General features: G+C 36.1%; 3 protein-coding genes across 3 annotated transcripts; 2 read left to right on the forward strand and 1 right to left on the reverse strand.

Annotated features, from left to right (window-relative positions):
- The first annotated feature begins 486 nt into the window (after positions 1-486).
- Positions 487-2,779, forward strand: LOC137743425 (peptide-N4-(N-acetyl-beta-glucosaminyl)asparagine amidase A). The gene has a single exon (XM_068483312.1). It carries the CDS (start codon positions 575-577, stop codon positions 2,408-2,410), a length of 1,836 nt encoding a protein of 611 aa, XP_068339413.1. The 5' UTR covers positions 487-574; the 3' UTR covers positions 2,411-2,779.
- A 2,253-nt stretch (positions 2,780-5,032) lies between these two features.
- Positions 5,033-7,408, reverse strand: LOC137741907 (exopolygalacturonase clone GBGA483-like). Its single transcript, XM_068481603.1, has 4 exons — positions 7,235-7,408; positions 6,731-7,045; positions 5,546-5,675; positions 5,033-5,472 (listed from the first exon to the last, which is right to left on the reverse strand). Exons 1-4 carry the CDS (start codon positions 7,406-7,408, stop codon positions 5,033-5,035), a joined length of 1,059 nt encoding a protein of 352 aa, XP_068337704.1.
- Positions 7,409-9,806: 2,398 nt separating this feature from the next.
- Positions 9,807-12,903, forward strand: LOC137743731 (uroporphyrinogen decarboxylase 1, chloroplastic-like). The gene is made up of 5 exons (XM_068483675.1): positions 9,807-9,964; positions 10,870-11,252; positions 11,384-11,668; positions 11,823-12,058; positions 12,533-12,903. The coding sequence occupies exons 2-5, from the start codon at positions 10,926-10,928 to the stop codon at positions 12,693-12,695; spliced, it is 1,011 nt and encodes a 336-aa protein (XP_068339776.1). The 5' UTR covers positions 9,807-9,964; positions 10,870-10,925; the 3' UTR covers positions 12,696-12,903.
- The last annotated feature ends 5,069 nt before the right edge of the window (positions 12,904-17,972 follow it).

The raw sequence follows: 17,972 nt of genomic DNA on the forward strand, positions 1-17,972 counted from the left end.
CTTTTAAATGATAGAAGCAATTCTTGAAAAAAAATGTTTTTGAGTTCAAAATCACTTAAAGTGTTTTTTTTATATATTTATTATTATTATTATTATTTTTTAATTTGTGAATGAAACAATTTAAAATTAATTTGCATTTTTAAGGATTAATTTTAAAAATACTTTCTTTAAAAACGCTTTATCCATTTAAAAGTATTTTCCTAACGAGCTCATAAAAATTTAAATAATATTTTAATTAAATAGTTAATAATTAAAAAAAAACGTTATTTGCACATGAAAAATTAAATTTGATTTTTCAAATAAAAACGGCAAGCCTAATTTTCGAACAAATCAAACGAGAATCAAGAATTCCAAGTTTTGTCCTTCTTTTTTTTTTTTAAATGAAAATAAAAACGTACTTTTAAAAAATTATTTAAATCAGTTTATAGAATGAATCACCAATTCACCATTGTTTTCTTCTCCAACAAAAGAAACTTTTAGACAAAAACAAAAAAAGCAAAAGAAACTCAGTATTGTTTTCTACTCCAAGAACAGCACCAAAGCAACAGACAGCTCAACTACCAGTAAGTCACTCATGGCCTCTCCGTTGGCCCTCTTCTTCCTCCTGCTCCTCCTCCACCGACCACTCTTTTCCACTGCCAATGTCCACAAACTCAACCTCCTCCGATCGGAGCTCCTCTCCGATCCCACCCTTCAAAACGACCCCGCACCAACTCTCTTCTTCGAAGTAACCAAACCCATAGAACTCCCCAAAACCAAGCCCTGCACCCAGCTCGTTCTCCAGCACGACTTTGGGTATACATACGGCAAAGCTCCGGTCTTTGCTAAATACACCCCTCCCTCGCACTGCCCATCTCAAACATATTCTAGAATTGTCCTCGAGTGGAAAGCCACCTGCAAAGGGAGGCAATTTGATCGGATTTTTGGAGTTTGGCTCGGCGGCGTTGAGCTTCTCAGGAGTTGCACGGCGGAGCCGCGGCCGAATGGGATTGTTTGGAGTGTCGAGAAGGACATCACAAGGTACTATTCTTTGCTTCAGAACAGTCAAACACTTGCTGTTTATATTGGGAATTTGATTGATAAAACATACACTGGAATTTACCATGTGAACATAAGCATTCATTTTTACCCTGCTGAGAAGAGTTTGAATTACAATTACGAGAAAAAGTTGGGAAATTTGGCTTCTGGGTACCATTCTTGGGCTGATTTGATCTTGCCCATTTCTAGAAATCTGCCTTTGAATGATGGGTTGTGGTTTAAAATCCAGAATTCGACCGATACGCAGTGGAAGGTATTTGATGTTCCACAAAATGTTTATAGGGCTGTGTTGGAGGTGTATGTTTCATTTCATGAGAATGATGAGTTTTGGTATTCAAATGCTCCTAATGAGTACATTGCTGCAAACAATCTTAGCGGCACGCCTGGAAATGGGCCTTTTAGGGAGGTTGTGGTGAGTTTAGACGGTGAGGTTGTCGGGGCAGTCTGGCCTTTTACTGTGATTTTCACTGGAGGGGTCAATCCTCTGCTGTGGAGACCCATTACTGCGATTGGATCCTATGATCTTCCTTCTTATGATATTGAGATTACGCCCTTTTTAGGGAAGATATTGGATGGGAAGAGCCACAAGTTTGGTTTTAGTGTTACAAGTGCCTTGAATGTTTGGTATGTTGACGCGAATTTGCATCTTTGGTTGGATAAGCAGAGCATGAAAACTGAAGGAGGGCTTTTGAAGCATAGTAGCTTGCCCCTTGTTGTTTCACTGGTTTCAGATTTCAAGGGTTTAAACGGCACATTTTTAACAAGGGTCGGCAGGTCTGTGTCATCGACTGGATGGGTGAAGTCCTCCTATGGGAACATCACAACCAATGCGATTCAAGATTTTCATTACAGTAATACAATGGTCATGAGGAATGATGCTAATACACAGATAGTGAGTCAGAAGATCCATTTCAACGATACACTTCATATCAGGCCGCCATCCTCCAGTGCGTACTCAATGTCATCAAACAAAAAATTTCCTCTTTACTTGTACACTGACTACTTGGATCAAGCAAATGAAACGTATAAGTTGGTTACAAATGTCGAATTGGGATTTATTGAGAAGAAGTCTGCAAGTGCTGGTTCACAATTATCAGGTAGCTCTGTCAGAAATCTGCAGAATGCCGAGGGTAATATGGTTGTAAAAAACAATTTGGTAGCTAGTGGATTGGGGAGTACCCAGCAAGTGTATAGGTACGATGGTGGCAAATCCTGTTATTTCAGAAACATAAGCAGCTCAAACTATACCATACTCTATGATAAGGTGAGGAGTACGTGCGGCCAAAAACCAGAGTCTAATTTGGATTTTGGCTTAAGCAGACTATGGCCTTTTGGTGCTCAAAGGAACTTTCCTGGTCCCCTATTTACTTGAGAACAATGACGGTGCCTAGCTTATTCATATTGATGCATTTTCCTGTGCTACAGGAATGGACTTTTTTTGGTAAATTTTAAGGGAGTTCCTGTTTGTTGGCACCTCAAATAAAAATGTACGTTTTTTGTACTTAATTTTATATTTGTGGACATTCTTCTAGAATCTAGTTAAGGTATCTGCACTAAAATGATTCTGGTTTTCCTTGGAATTGAATGATTTCTAAAAACTGGATCATGTCAACTTGTGTTATCTCAATATAATCGACGTGTGTATGCCGGAAATTAAGAACCGCTGATTGTTTAGAATCTAGTTCTTCTGGTTGTTTTTCCATTTTGATGCGAGTCTTGCATTTGAAATTGAAGGATTATTCTGTATTTCTAAGTTTTAACTATTGAAAGCTTATGCCACTCAGCAGAGTCATTAGATTTGTAATTCCACAGTTTATTTATATGAGAGGATGGTGTTTATGTTTCTGTCTCTTTCTCTTGTTAGATTACTTTCCTTTCCTACTTTTGGGTTCATGCGCACCACTCATTAAGAATGACGCGCCACTCTTAAGAATGAAGGGGCGTCGGGAGTTTATTTTCATCCCGACCCCTAATTTCAATCTGTTACAGGAGCTTGTCTATGGTGTGAATTCGTATGGCACAGGAGCTGACCTAACCGCACGAATCCAAATCCTCGTATGAAAAAATTGAACATTTCAAGATGCAAATGCATGCCAAACGAATTCTCGCCATAGATTTTTCCTATTACAGATGTATAAATTAAGGTATTCAATGACGTTTTTAAACGCTGACAATAGCTTCACTTGTCTGCCGTTTTGTTTCTTTTATGTAAACTAAACGGTTAAGAATGAATTCCACATGGATGGGAGGAGGGACCTCACATGTGCTTATAAGTACGTAGTTAGGCTATTCTCCATATTGTCAATTAGTTTTATAGTGGAATCTCAACTTTCTTCAAGGTATGCTTGTCCCACGTGTGAAGCTTAATGGACACACGTGCTCTACATCACCCGATTTGTGTTGTCCACATGCTTGACTTGAAAATTTACCACACACGACTTGGGCATACATGAGACCAAGGTTCTAAAAAATGCTAGGCGCTAGTCGGGCGGCGGGCTGACGCATAGCGCCTAGGCGGCTAGGCAGGGTCTAGATGGATTTAGGTAAATTTCTTGTATATCTTGTAAATAAATGCATATTGACACTTACAAAAAATTAGACTTGTATGAAATCAATGAATAAGATAATAAAAGAATGATAAAATGCAAAAAGAGTATCCACCAAGTCCAAAATTTAAAAACACATTACGCATATATGCCATATAACCATAATGAGGAGTATTGTAGGATGACACATGTACAACAAGTTCATAATTTTAAACCACTTAGACTTAAATATGATTTTTTATTTTATTTTTTAATTTCATTAAAAAAAAAACCGCCTAGCACTGCCTAGCCCCGCCTGCCTAGCCTCGTCTAGCCCACCTAGTGCCCATCCAATTTTTCTACCAGATTTGCAAGAAAACATCTTGGCTCACCAGCTCCCAACGCCTAGGCACTGCTTAGGCCCTTTTTTAGAACATTGCATGAGACTAATTACAAGAGCAGCATAGGGTTTGTCTTTCATGCTTTCCTTTTCCAGTTCATTTTTAGGGCTTTGATCATTGCTCAGCTTGTCACTTTTTGCAATGTGTAATGTTAGAGAGACCAAATTTTTAATTTGTAAATCAAATGATATGTCACCAATAGGCTATAAGCACCTTAATCAACACTTAAGTAATAATCTAATCATCAATATTTATGTCATTTGAATTTACAAATTTTAGTTTAGAAATTTTGTCTCTCTAATATTATCCTTTTGCGATATGTAGTTCACCACTTGCGCATTTGTCCATGTTGAATTTTTTTACAACCCTATCAATGCAATTCTTAGAAAGACCAAGCATTCTCCTCGATCTGTCCCTCTCAATGAGTCCTTCATATCGAAACTGTTGTCATCATTAAATCTTGATTGTATGCAAGAATGACAAGTTAGAGCTGGCGAATAAAATATCATCCACGTACAAAACCAAGAAAGTAAATTTGGAGCCACTAACATTACCCTTCCATGAATAAAGTAGGTTAATTTGCGGAAGTTTTCTTTTCTTTTATTCTGTGTGTGGGGGAAGAGCTTATTAATCTCCAACAAATCTATAGAAAAAAAATAATAAATGGTGCTTTAGAAAAGTATACTGTGACAATATTAAAAGGTCCAAATTAATAATGAAATAATCATTGCACATTCCACCAACAAATAGCTATATTCTCAAAACTAATTATTTGTAGAAAACATGTCTATTTTATTTTGTTGTGTAAATATTTATCCATAAATCGCCACTCATCATTCAGTTATGTTTATGAAGGGGCGTCTGACTTGGACATTATTTTCCATCCAAACCCTAACAATGCTCTAGACGTATGTCGACCAATTCATGTCATCACTCGGATTGTTCGCCTTGGTCTTTGTTACAAGCTGAAGGCTGAACTGTGCCGGACACAATCGGCTTCACGTTCTTACAGTCAAAATAAGCTGCGGGACTTTCGCCCCCTATCACATTGACTCTCATGTCACTGAATCACATCATTGCATGCCCCCTCCCCGCACGAAAGTTTGACAACGGTACGGTAGGCTGCACGGTCGTGCCCTTGACGTTCTTGAAGCTCACGTTCGATTTCTTAACATTCGAGGGCACCGTCTTTTCACAACGCCCTTTGCCTTCCGGGGTAATGCATAACTCTTGGTTCAAGATTATAGGAGTGTTCTGTGTGTAGTCCATGATAATGTCCTCAAAAACCAAATTGGAAATATCTAAAGGTTTTTGAGAACCATGATAAATCTCGATTCGAATGCCTCCCTCAGTGTGCCCAAAGCTGCAGTTCTTCACGGTCACGCACTTAACGGATTTTTCGAACTGATCGGTACCCAGGGGTCCGATACCAAGTCCGTTCCCGGCCTCGCAATGCATTTTTTTCGACATGGATATCGGAGTTATCGTTGCTAATGGTAATGCAGTTGCTGTTGTATATTATGATATCTACATTGGTGATGTTAACTTTTGTTGATGACTTAATTAGAATTCCATCCGAACCCATTTCGTAGATGTTAACATCTTCGACTAACACGTTGGTGCTCTCAAAAATGCCAATGTGGACGTAGTCGCCATTGGTCGAAGTTATATCTCCGATTTCTGCATTGGTGACCCGAAAGAAAAGCAAATTCTGCATTCAATCAAAGAAACTATTAATCAAACAAGAGTAATGTTATTCATACCATATTTTTATACCACCTTAGGTGGCATCTGATGTGGACAGCCACATTATTTGAAAAATTTGCAAAACCTAAGGAAATGAAGGAGATAGACTCTTCGTATACCACAATCATCATTTAATTAACTAATTTTTCTTAATTATTAGTTTATTAAATAATGAACTAAATTTAAAATTTTGATTAATTCAAATGATGTGGCTGTCCACATCAAATGCCACTTAAGGTGGTATGAAAATGTGATACCAAAACATGGTATGAATAACATTACTCATCGAACAAAGAGTAATGTTATTCATACCATGTTTTTATACCACATTTCTATACCACCTTAGGTGACATCTGATGTAGACAACCATATCATTTGAAAAATTTGCAAAACCCAAGGAAAGGAAGGAGAAAGACTCCTCGTATACCACAAACATTATTTAATTAACTAGTTTTTCTTAATTATTAATTTATTAAATAATGAATTAAATTTAAAAATCTGATTAATTCAAATGATGTGACTATCCACATCAAATACCACATAAAGTAATATGAAAATATGGTATGAATAGCATTACTCAAATTCAAATAACAACTAACGGAAAATAGTAATGTTATTCATATCATGTTTTTATACTACATATCTATACCACCTTAGGTGGCATCTGATGTAGACAGCCACATCATTTGAAAAATTTACAAAACCCAAGGAAAGGAAGGAGAAAGACTCCTTGTATACCACAATCATTATTTAATTAATTAGTTTTTCTTAATTATTAGTTTACTAAATAACGAACTAAATTTAAAAATCTGATTAATTCAAATGATGTGACTGTCCACATCAAATGCCATATAAAATGGTATAAAAATATGATACAAAAACATGTTATGAATATCATTATTGAACCGAAAAACAAGTGCAATGATTGGAAAGACTGAAGATCAACGGTTAACAAAAAAAACTGAAATGACGTACGTACAAATGCGAACATGCATGCATGCATGGGACTTACGTACGCACCATAGGTTTACCGGTGCATTTGTTTCCACTTGTTGTTGAAGGACAATCCTTATCAATTCCCTTGCTATCAAAAGTGCCTTCTCCATATATTGACAAGTTCTTGATATTTTGGAAAGTAATCCACGCATTTGGATGGGCACCTCCAGTTACCGACTTCGTATCTGAAGACTGCACCGTTCCTTCAACCTCAATTTCCACCGATTGTTCGCAGGGTCCCATAAATTCAAGTTTACCGACTATAAATGTTCCTTTTGCTATTGTAAGGACGCTCTCTTTCTTGGATCTGCATGCTTCTTGCCATGCATTTGAAAAAGCCTACCAGCAATCCCAAAAGCATATTTTAGTTTAGAAAATTGTTATTGCTATTCCGAAATTCTCATTGTAAATATAAATTTTTTTTCTATATTTCTATTGCCAAACATCATTTGATTTAATAACAATTAGTCTCTATTTTGATAAAAAATAACTGTGATTTTCAATCTCATAAACAAGAGTTGTTCTTACCGCAGTATCATCTATCTTGCCGTCACCCTTGGCTCCGAATTTTTTTACATCAAGATCGATATGATAGCTATGATCGCTTTGATCTTGATGATGATCATCCGCTTTGGCTTTGATGGCAAATATTGTTACCAAAAACAAAAAGCACGTAATTCCATGACTAAATTTTGAACTCATGTCTAAATCGTATTAGTAAAACATTTTGCCACCCATAATCTCAGTACTGTTGAAATGAAGATGATCTGTCTCAAGGGCTGGGCCCGCTGGGGTGCTTTTCTATATTGTAAAGAAGGAAGCTGAAAACCACAAATTAAATTGTGAACCCTAATTTCTTTGGTCCTATTTTGGTGCCGGCTTTCTTTTATTTATGTATTCCAATTTATTTCTAGTGGTGTCACTTAGTATTATGGTCTAGTGATATTTTTTTTTATTTGTTCGATTTTTTTCAAAGGTAAATTTGAACCATATTATTGCTAGCCCATTGTGAGGCTAAACCCACCGATATTCCTTTAATGTGGATAATATCATTTGTTAAAAAAATAAAAATTATTTCCTTGTGGTTTCAATTTCATCCAATTTTAGGTGTTATTTTTGCTTAAATTTGGCTCCTACTATTCGGTATTCACACAAGAACGTATGTTTGTGCTTTTTGTAAGGAACTACGTTCGCGGAGAGCTTGCTGACCTCCAAAACCTATGTTAATTCACGTTATTTTATTTTTTGATTTTCTTATTTTTTTCACAAACAATATTATCTATATTAAGGGATGAGGAGTGGATTAAGTTTCACAATTGGTTGGCCATAATAATGTGGTTTAAATTTGCCTTTGGCAAAAATCGAATCTAAGACCTCTTACTTACAAGTGAAGACGAATACCACTAGACCATAATACTAAGTGGCTAATTCATGTTATTAACTTCTTGTAGTAACCGTCACCAAATTATTACTCACATATATCTTTAAGCTATGTTTGGACAAGAAATTTTTAAGTTTAAAGGATTGAGATCAAGTTAGTCAAGAATGGATCGAAAGATGTTGATAGGAGAGATCTAAAAATACCCATCTAAACATTACAAAAGCATGTGAGAGGATATTTAAATCCCTACTTGAAAGCAGTCATTTTCTAAACCCTCATACATGCCTTATTAATGCTGATATCGAAATTCTTTTAAGGATAATACTTGCATTCGCTCATGGGAAATGCTTATATCCCAATTTATGCGAATAATGTATTTTTTTTTGTATAAATTTTATAATTAAAACATTTGAATTTCTTAATGTTTATTTAAAGATTATCTTTAAAAAAATCATTTGAATCAGAAATCGTATAGGCATCCAAATGTATAAAAAAATCGACGATGTGTGCATCATTAGATTTCATTATTCTAAGAGCCTGTTTGGTGATCTAGATGGGATTGAGCCTTAGTGATACAATTGGATTGGCAAATACTTGTAAGACCAGACTTATAACTCATGCATAAGGATATGTTAGATAACCCACTTTATAGTTGATTCATAACCCATCATGTCCAGTTCTGTTCATCTTACATTTTGATACAACAAATAACAGACTATACTTAAATCTATTTTAATTAGTCACAACCTATTGTAAACCAGCCCACCAATGAGCAATAGGTCATACATGTAAGGGATTATGTACACATACCTCAAAATTTCCTTGTCAAGCTACATGAAACAGTGGACTAACTTAGTTCTACAAGTCTGGGGCTATTTACAACTATCTAATTAAGAATTCTCGGATGTTTTTGAATTGTTAACTTGACTCTTAGACCGAAAAAGAAACTGATAGTATAATGCTTCATACTCTTAATAAGGGTTAGTTTTGTAATTGCCAATTTCTGAAAATCATACTAAACTTAATTGACCATTGATGTAAAATATGAGAGGACTTAAATGAAATGGGCCGTCACTGTGATGTCACGATTTAAGATGTATTTTTATGTACAAGAGTTGAATGCGTTTCATGTAAGTTCTTAATCTTGGGAAAACTTCATATATAAAAACACTCAATCGACGATTTGGACCATAGTTTCAACATTTTCTCTATTCAAAAGGTTTTCACATTTGAGAAAATAACCCTAATTATTTCCAGAATGATGCTCTCCTGTGCATCAAAACGCAAAAAGCAAAGGATGAGATTTAACCAAATCTCATTGGACTAATCTCAATCGCTCACTTGTAAAAAAAATAATATGTGGGAGAGAATTTCTAATTATTTCTATTCACAAAGAGTATTGGACTCGTCTTCGTTCAAGTTTTACGTTTATCTTGGGCCTTAATATTTTTTTTTATGGTCAAACAGGGCCTCCATATCAGAGCCCAATATAATATAATACACTACCGTTTTCTCTCTCTCTCTCTCTCTCTCTCTCTCTCTCTCTCTCTCTCTCTCTCCCCGTCTATCCGAAATGGGTTTATCTGCTCCGGCCAGGCAAGCTCCGTCTCTCTCTCTCTCTCTCCCCTCATTGTTTCTTCAACTTCATTTCTGACTTTGAATTTGGCATTTGGGCCACTTGGGGCATCCTAAAAAACTGAAATTTGGTATTTGCAGCGTGAACAGCTCTCTGGGATGGAAGTCTTCGAGCTTGTTCGTGCAGTCAGGAGCAGCTTCTACTTCTACTTCTCTCACTGTATTCTCGGTTTCTTCCAAAAGAAAATGCCTCCACAGAAAGGTTTCTGTAATATGCTCTTCTTCCTCCTCTTCATCTTCTGGTATGCTTCTTTCCATCCCAACTTTGCAAACATTTGTTCTTTTTTTAAGTTTGATCGTTTGGTTGGTTTTTTGGGATCTTTTTTTATATAAATTTGATATGGGTTATTGTTCGTTTTGAATTTCTTGCATTTTAGCTTGATTATATTGAATCAATGAGTAATTCTCAGTGAGACTAATAGAAAAAGAGAGTAATTTAATTCTCAGTATCCAGGTTCTGATTAGTTGCTTCTAATTTTTCATCGAAAATGTTCGGTGTTCAACATAGTGATAAATGTGTGTTGATACTGAAAATGAAGCTGAATTCAAAAGAATAAAACTCTAGTTGGTTGATTTAGAACCAACTGGTGAAAAAAATCAGAGAAAAGGTTGTTGAAGACACTCTTAGTCATGCATCTGTGATGTTGTGAGAGCTCTAAGAGTGTCACCGTAACATGGAGAAACGAAAAGTCAATGGATATTGAAGCTGTCCTAGAAGTGCTGTTATAGCACTGGAGGGCTTTGGTGCTTTTTTGTTGTCTGAGTATACATTGATACATTTGATATCGAACTATACTCAAATGGATGAATCGTAGATAGTTTTCTGGAAAAAAAACATAGTTGGGAAGTATAATACATCAATGAAGTCTGTTTTTACTTTATGTTCTATGAACTATAGAGCGCAACTGTGCTGTGCTGGTCTGTGATATCGAACTATACTCAAATGCATTTCTTTGTTCGTTACTTCTTGTAAATGCTGGTGCATACCAAGACTTGCAACAAATAATGTTGAGCCCTGTCCTCTAATATTTTCTCTCGTTTGATGTTTAATTGTAAGAACTCTTCTTTGAAATTGTGGTTTCATTATTGTTATATAAAAGTTTTCATTTTTCATATTCATTTTAAACTCCCCACTTCCTTCTCCCAGATCCACTCTTGGTTAAGGCTGCGAGAGGAGATCCTGTAAGTCGGCCTCCGGCATGGATGATGCGCCAAGCAGGAAGATATATGGCTGTTTACAGAAAGCTTGCAGAGAAATATCCATCTTTCAGAGAGAGGTCAGAGACAACTGATCTCATTGTGGAAATTTCTTTGCAGCCTTGGGAAGCTTTCCGTCCTGATGGAGTGATTATTTTCTCTGACATACTTACGCCTCTACCTGCATTTGGTGTTCCCTTTGACATAGAAGACGTCAAGGGTCCTGTTATTCAGACTCCCATTGTTTCTGAAGAGGGATTGAAGACCTTGCATCCGATTGACTTGGACAAACTACACTTTGTGGGGGAGTCCTTAAAGATACTGCGGCGGGAGGTCGTTATTAGACACTTATTACATGCTTGAGAAAGAAGATCAACTGTATTAGATTGAGAATGATTATTACATGTCTGGTTATAATTTTCAATCTTCGTACACATGCTTCTCTCACGTATTCTTTCATTCAGGTTGGTGGGCATGCTGCTGTTTTGGGTTTCGTAGGGGCACCCTGGACGATTGCTACATACATGGTAGAAGGGGGTTCAACTTCCACGTATACAAAAATAAAGAGCATGTGCCATACAGCACCACATGTATTGAGGGCTCTTCTTTCTCATTTGACTCAGGCAATATCAGACTACATTGTTTTCCAAGTAGAAGCAGGGGCACATTGCATACAAATATTTGATTCATGGGGTGGGCAACTACCACCAGCCATGTGGGATAGCTGGTCGAAGCCTTATATCCAAGAGGTGAGGGAGGAGACATATGCGTAGGGACAGTCTTTATTAGGTTTTACATAATTCTTCTCACACAGGTGCATATGGAAATTACTCATGTTTTTCTTTATAGGTATAAGTTGCTTCCTTTTCCTTCTGCTCACAAGTTACTTTTCTTAAATTGCAGATTGTGACTTCAGTTAGGAAAAGATGCCCTAAAACACCACTTGTTCTCTACATTAATGGGAATGGTGGCCTTCTTGAGCGTATGAAAGGAACCGGCGTAGACGTGATTGGGCTCGACTGGACGGTAGACATAGCTGATGGTAGAAAACGACTGGGTAGTGAGATCAGTGTACAGGGAAATGTGGATCCTGCTTACCTATTTTCTCCTCTTCCTTCCTTGACCGAAGAAATTCAAAGGTTTGTTATGGGAACATCTCTAAACTTACAACTAATATTATTCAAAACTTACCTGCAATATGAACTTGGATTTGTGTGGACCACTGGTTTGTATGATGCTAGATAACGAATGGGTAGTGAAATCACTTGTAGACATTCGCCTGAATTTGTACCAGATTGGATTGTCCGACTTCTTTGTCTAAAAACTAATATTCGGCCAGTATCAAACTTTTCCCAGATTAACTTGGCTTCACCTAAAACTTATAAAAAAAAAAGAAAAGCTAGCTTAGCACTTGGCAACTGGTTGGAATAAAGTCCTTGCCCCAATATTTACTGGCTCAGATGTTCAGTTAAATAAAAAATTTGTTCAAACGATTGTTAGCTTCTATTTTATTCTATATGGATAGTCAAAGGGATTTTAGGGTTTTGATCTTTTGGTTTTATTTTTTCAGTTCTGAATTGTGTATAATTATAAAACTAACGCAATATATTCAGGGTGGTGAGGTCTGCAGGGCCAAGGGGACACATTCTCAATCTAGGGCATGGTGTTCTTGTACGGACACCTGAAGAATCTGTTAAACATTTCTTCGAAGTTGCAAGAAGCTTGAATTATGACACATTTCTTGAACCACAAACGCCGAGGGAATTGGTAGTGTAGACTCATCAAATTTTATTTCGCAAGTTGGCTTTCGATAGCGAGTTCACTGCATATTCTTGCAGCATCATGCTTGTCTCTCCTTACCGCATGTAGTTGAGGGTTCATTGGAGCTCTAAGGTTCTGGACGTTTTGAAAGGCGAGATTGTGTTTCAGATTCAATTCTTCTTGTAACAAAGATATCGAGTATGAATAAATGAATTTCTTCTTGTAGGAAGTTGTTAGTTTTACCTCTCATTTCTCCTACTATATATCTACATCTGCATATATTGACAGATCGTTGATCGATCAGTTCTAGCGTTTTGAACAAGTAATTGTTGTCCATTCTCTTTCATAATACAAAATCAGTATGCTGTAAATGTTCTCTTTGTTGAACATGAGTGGTCTACAACTCTACATGCGTTCGTTGTAATCATCTTATTCGAAGTCTGTTATTAGTATTTTCTGTTAGCAGTTTGTTAGGAAGCTGAGATCTCGATATATATAGATAAGACTACTGTCATAGAATCATCGATCATCAATCAGTGAAAAGTTCATCAGGTGTTTCTTTTGATCCTGTTGATATGTTAGTCTCTCTCGAATGATAAATTCTTGGAACCCAAAATCATTTATCTAAAAGCACTTTTAGTTATTTTAAAAGTATTTCTAAACAAATTCTATATTTCTCACATGTTAAGATGCAAGATAATGTTGATCTACGAATATGTGCTTAGACTTAGTTGCCTAATAAAATTCTTATATTAAATAAGAATTTTTCTAGTAACACCCTAATAAATCAACCAGATCATTTTTATGCATTAATTGAAAAACTTGGAAAAACAATTTAGATGACAAGAGCAAAGTGCACACACGGTATTTTGTCCCAATGATACAACGTCATGAGAACAAAACCCTTACTCATGTCTTTGTATGATTGTAACATAATACCGTGATGACAATGCACATAAATTCTTCAAATATGAAAAAGAGGGAATTTACTGGGTGTATGCAAAAAAGGTGTATATATATATTAAATTTTTTTAGTATGTAAAATTTAATTATGAACAACAAAGGTCGATGCAAAGGACAAAGTTGGGGCTTAAAGTGTAAAAAAAGTAGATGAGTGAACTTTGGATAGGTGAGTGGTGTGTGAATGGAAACATTATGGATTAATTATGTTCCCACTTGGGGAGCCCTGATTATCTTAATCGTGTATTAGGATGAATGACAGTGGATTTACAAATAATTGAGTTGATCTTTTGAACTTGATATAGGGATCACCAAGTCAATAATATTGTTTTATACGTACAAAACTATTTTTAATTTACAAAAACCCTAGCTAGCTATGTGTTGTGTGTTGGTTCTGTGGTCCAAACTATTTGTAAGAGAAAGAAATTCTTTCCGGATCTTTTCACTCAAGGTTACCGGATCAAATGATCCGGATCTTTAAAATTTGATCAAACGATTAAAAACAAAAGTCTCTTTAAAAGTTATAATAACTTTAGCTATTGGATCAAATTTCAAGAGTCCAGATCATTTGATTCGGTAACTTTTGTAAAAGAGATCCGGAGATTCCCCGTTGGATCGACGCACATTATGGTGAGATTGCGATCTGCAAAGATTTTCCACTCTCACTTTAGGTTACAGCCTAGGTGGTGATGTGAGATGAGCTGACAGGTTCTGGCATCAACCCTGTAGTCTGCCTGTTTACATACTATTGAGTCTGTCACTGCATGCAAAGACACTCCTACGTAAATAGTCACCGCCTTGCAAAGACAGGACACTGCATATCCATAATCCAAATATGCATGGTATGTAATACTTAGGTTTGGGTGATCTATTTGTTAGAGTTTCCCTAGCTAGGTTTCTAAATCCCATTAGCAGGTTAATTAGATGCCATATGTAAGGCCTATATATGCATATCAAATTTTATCACCACCAATCAAAAGGAATATTTGCTAGGAGCATAATATTTAGATGATACTTACACACACAAAAAAATATCTTGTAGTATAATTCGACTAATTATATATGTGATCATAATTTGAGGTAGGATTTGTTCAAATTATTGACACAACAATGTGCCATGCGCATTATTTAGGAAAAAATCCTAATGAAAAAAAAAAAAAGGATTAAGAAAAAAAAAAAGAAGGATTAAGTACCTAAAACCCCACAATCTTTTAGTGTCATTCCAAATCGGTCTCAACTTTTTTTGAACATTTCAAACAAGTACCCAACCTATTGATGCCACATCCATTAAGCCCCAATTAATTTTTCAAACATATATTGTCCTACCAAGTAGATATGTCATGGTCATCATTAATATTAGTTGCCTCAAAACCTAAATTTCAAACATGGCCTATATAATATGGAATCCAATGACCAAATGTGACACACCTCGATCCTGGTATCATGCTAGTGTCAGTGTGATATGTACTATGCTTTCTTCACTAGCATAACCCAATGTCGTATAACTTCACCTTCAGGTGATGAGGCCTACTTATTTCTTCATTGGTGTAATCCAGTGTCATACAACTTCACCTTCGGGTGATGGATTCAGTGTGATATGTTACTCGTATTGGATATTTATGACGTACTCCTAGTTTCATCGACGAAACTAGAGTTGTATAGCTTCACTAGTCACGGCTAGTGTCAGTGTGTTATGTACTTCTTCACTGATGTAACCCAGTGTCGTACAACTTCACCTTCAGGTGATGGGACCTACCTATTTCTTCACTCACGTAACCCAATGTCATACAACTTCACCATCGGGTGATGGATTTGCCTTTGGGCAACTATGATACCCTTATCTAAGAATATTGTTTTATGATTAACGAGCAATCTATGGATTTGCCTTTGGACGATTACGATACCACTATTTAAATACATGGTTATATTATTTAAGAACATTTTCATGCTAGAGTTTTCAAAAAAACCTACTATGTTGTATTATATGGTGTTTTCAAAATAGGGGGTTAATATGTTCGGAAGAAAGATTGGTTTTATTTTATTATGTATATTAAACTTTGGTCCACTCATGTTTTGTTTTGCACTCCCTTAAGGACTTAGAAACGAGGTGTATGATCCTAGCGTTGAGGCATTCCCTTATCGATATCTTCGAGTCCTCTTGGTGTAGGGCCCATTTCTTTGTAATCATACCTTTTATAATATTCGTTCCTCTGTAATCTTGATTAATTGTATGCTCTGAACATGTTTGTGCATTCTCATATATTTTTAATATTTAAAGTTACATATTTTATTTACATTCATTCTTTCTAGCATAAATTGCATGCATGTTTTAAAGGTTCTTAGCATAAAGGAGGTTAGAATGACTTTCGTCACCCTTGGGTGTCGGCCAATACATGCCCATCCTGGTGTTTGGAGGATACCGGGATCGGGGCGTGTCAAAATTGTATTAAATTGAATAAAAAATGGACCCAAATTAAAATTACATCAGGAGAGCAATCTTCTAACAAAGAAGAGGGTTAAGAATTCGGTCTCAAGGAGCTTATTTCTGCTCATGTGATTCCCTCATTCTCAGATTCTCGGCTCGTAAAGTTTCTAGTTCTTCTTTTAGGCGGTAAAGATGGCGGTGGCTGCATCATGGCAGTCCATCCAATTTCACCAACTTTCATGACCTCTTATCGATGTTAGCAGCTTGACTTGTAGGGTGGAGTTGGAAGTTTTGTGTTGGGTTTGGAGGTGATGGCCTGATGAGGGTGGTGGTGACTATTAGTTGGTGGAGGATATGCTTTCATAACCTTCTATTAATTTTGGAGACAAAGTAAGCCCTAGTTAATTTAACAGATTTTTAATTGGAGCTTAACAAATGTAACGTTTTTAATAGGTTTGGTACTTGTTTGGAATATTTAAAAAGATTAAGACCAATTTGGAATGACACTAAAGGGTTGGAGGTTTTAAGTATTTAGTCAAAAAAAAGAAAAAAAAAAAAAAAAAAAAAAAAAGAAAAAAAGAAAAAAAACAGCCACCATTATCCTTAAGTGGAAAGTTGTGAATTTAAGCTTGTGGGAATTACAAACTTCTTACTCGAAGAATAATGGTGGCTTAATAACATTTACTCACTAAGGTGGGATCTATTAAGTAATCCCCTCACTCGTGAATGTTGGAGAATCCGTACAATTTCATCACTCATCAAAGGTGGGATATATTGAAGTATAAGCTTAGCAAATAAAGTGCTGATATTTGGACTTCATTTACTAATCACCTGGCTGACGACCTTAATAATATTAGTGGGTTCCATATACATAAGCAGGACGGATATTTATTAGAGAGGTGGCCAATAATATTGTCAAATCCAAATAGTATTATTCTAGCAACTAATTATATCTTGATGTGTACTTGTAAATTACTGAATTTTGACCATAGATTCTTATGTCCTTCAATACTTTATAATTATCAATGATGCAGAAAACCATATGCTCTAAATTTTCAAAGCATTTGAGATAAATCATGTTGTAGGAATTGATGCATTCCTCTATCTTTAAGTCATTCATTTCACTCTCAACATCTCCGAGGTCTTCATGGACTGATGTTGGTTCAATATGCTCATGTAAGCATAATATGCATAACTATTGAAATCAATAAATTCATAAGAGCTCGATTAGTTAGAACATCTAATCATAAATTATCCAGATTGATATCAGTTCGTACTTGTAGAATGAAAAAAGTCATGATGGTTGAGTTCGATCTTGGTCTTCTCCTCTTAGTTTCGATAAAGTTCTGCTCTCTATAGAACGAGCCCATAATGAACAACATTAAACCGAGAAGAGAGGCCAAGACATGTCTTTATAAGATTCTAAACTGCTCATCCTATCACGGTAGCAGTTTCTATCTCCTTCCAAGCGGTTGTAACTTCCTCGTATTTTGAAATTGAGTTCTTTAGTTTTCCCTCCATAATGCTTAATACTTGTTTAAACATTATTAAGTCCAATACTAATCAATCGATTCACTTATATGCCGGCATATATATCCGTAAGTGATAGATTAATCTTGCTCACTCACCTTAATTATGGAGAAATCTTACGGATTATGCACACAAGGATGAGAACCAGCCATCAATGACCAATGCTCTAATGGAACCAGTTATCATCAGTCTCCTAGGTGTCCGATTTGGCAGTTGTCAATACTAATTGTGGAACCAGACTCACCTGTTTGGCTCGTGGTGAAGTACTCAATACAAGTATCAAGATAACCATTTGCTATTTTGGGTACCTGATGGCTATCCCTAGATCATGTGAGGAGGCCACACAGATACACAGCTAGATCAACAAGTTGAAATGC

This window comes from Pyrus communis, chromosome 8 (assembly GCF_963583255.1).
Source record: "Pyrus communis chromosome 8, drPyrComm1.1, whole genome shotgun sequence".
NCBI lineage: Eukaryota > Viridiplantae > Streptophyta > Magnoliopsida > Rosales > Rosaceae > Pyrus > Pyrus communis.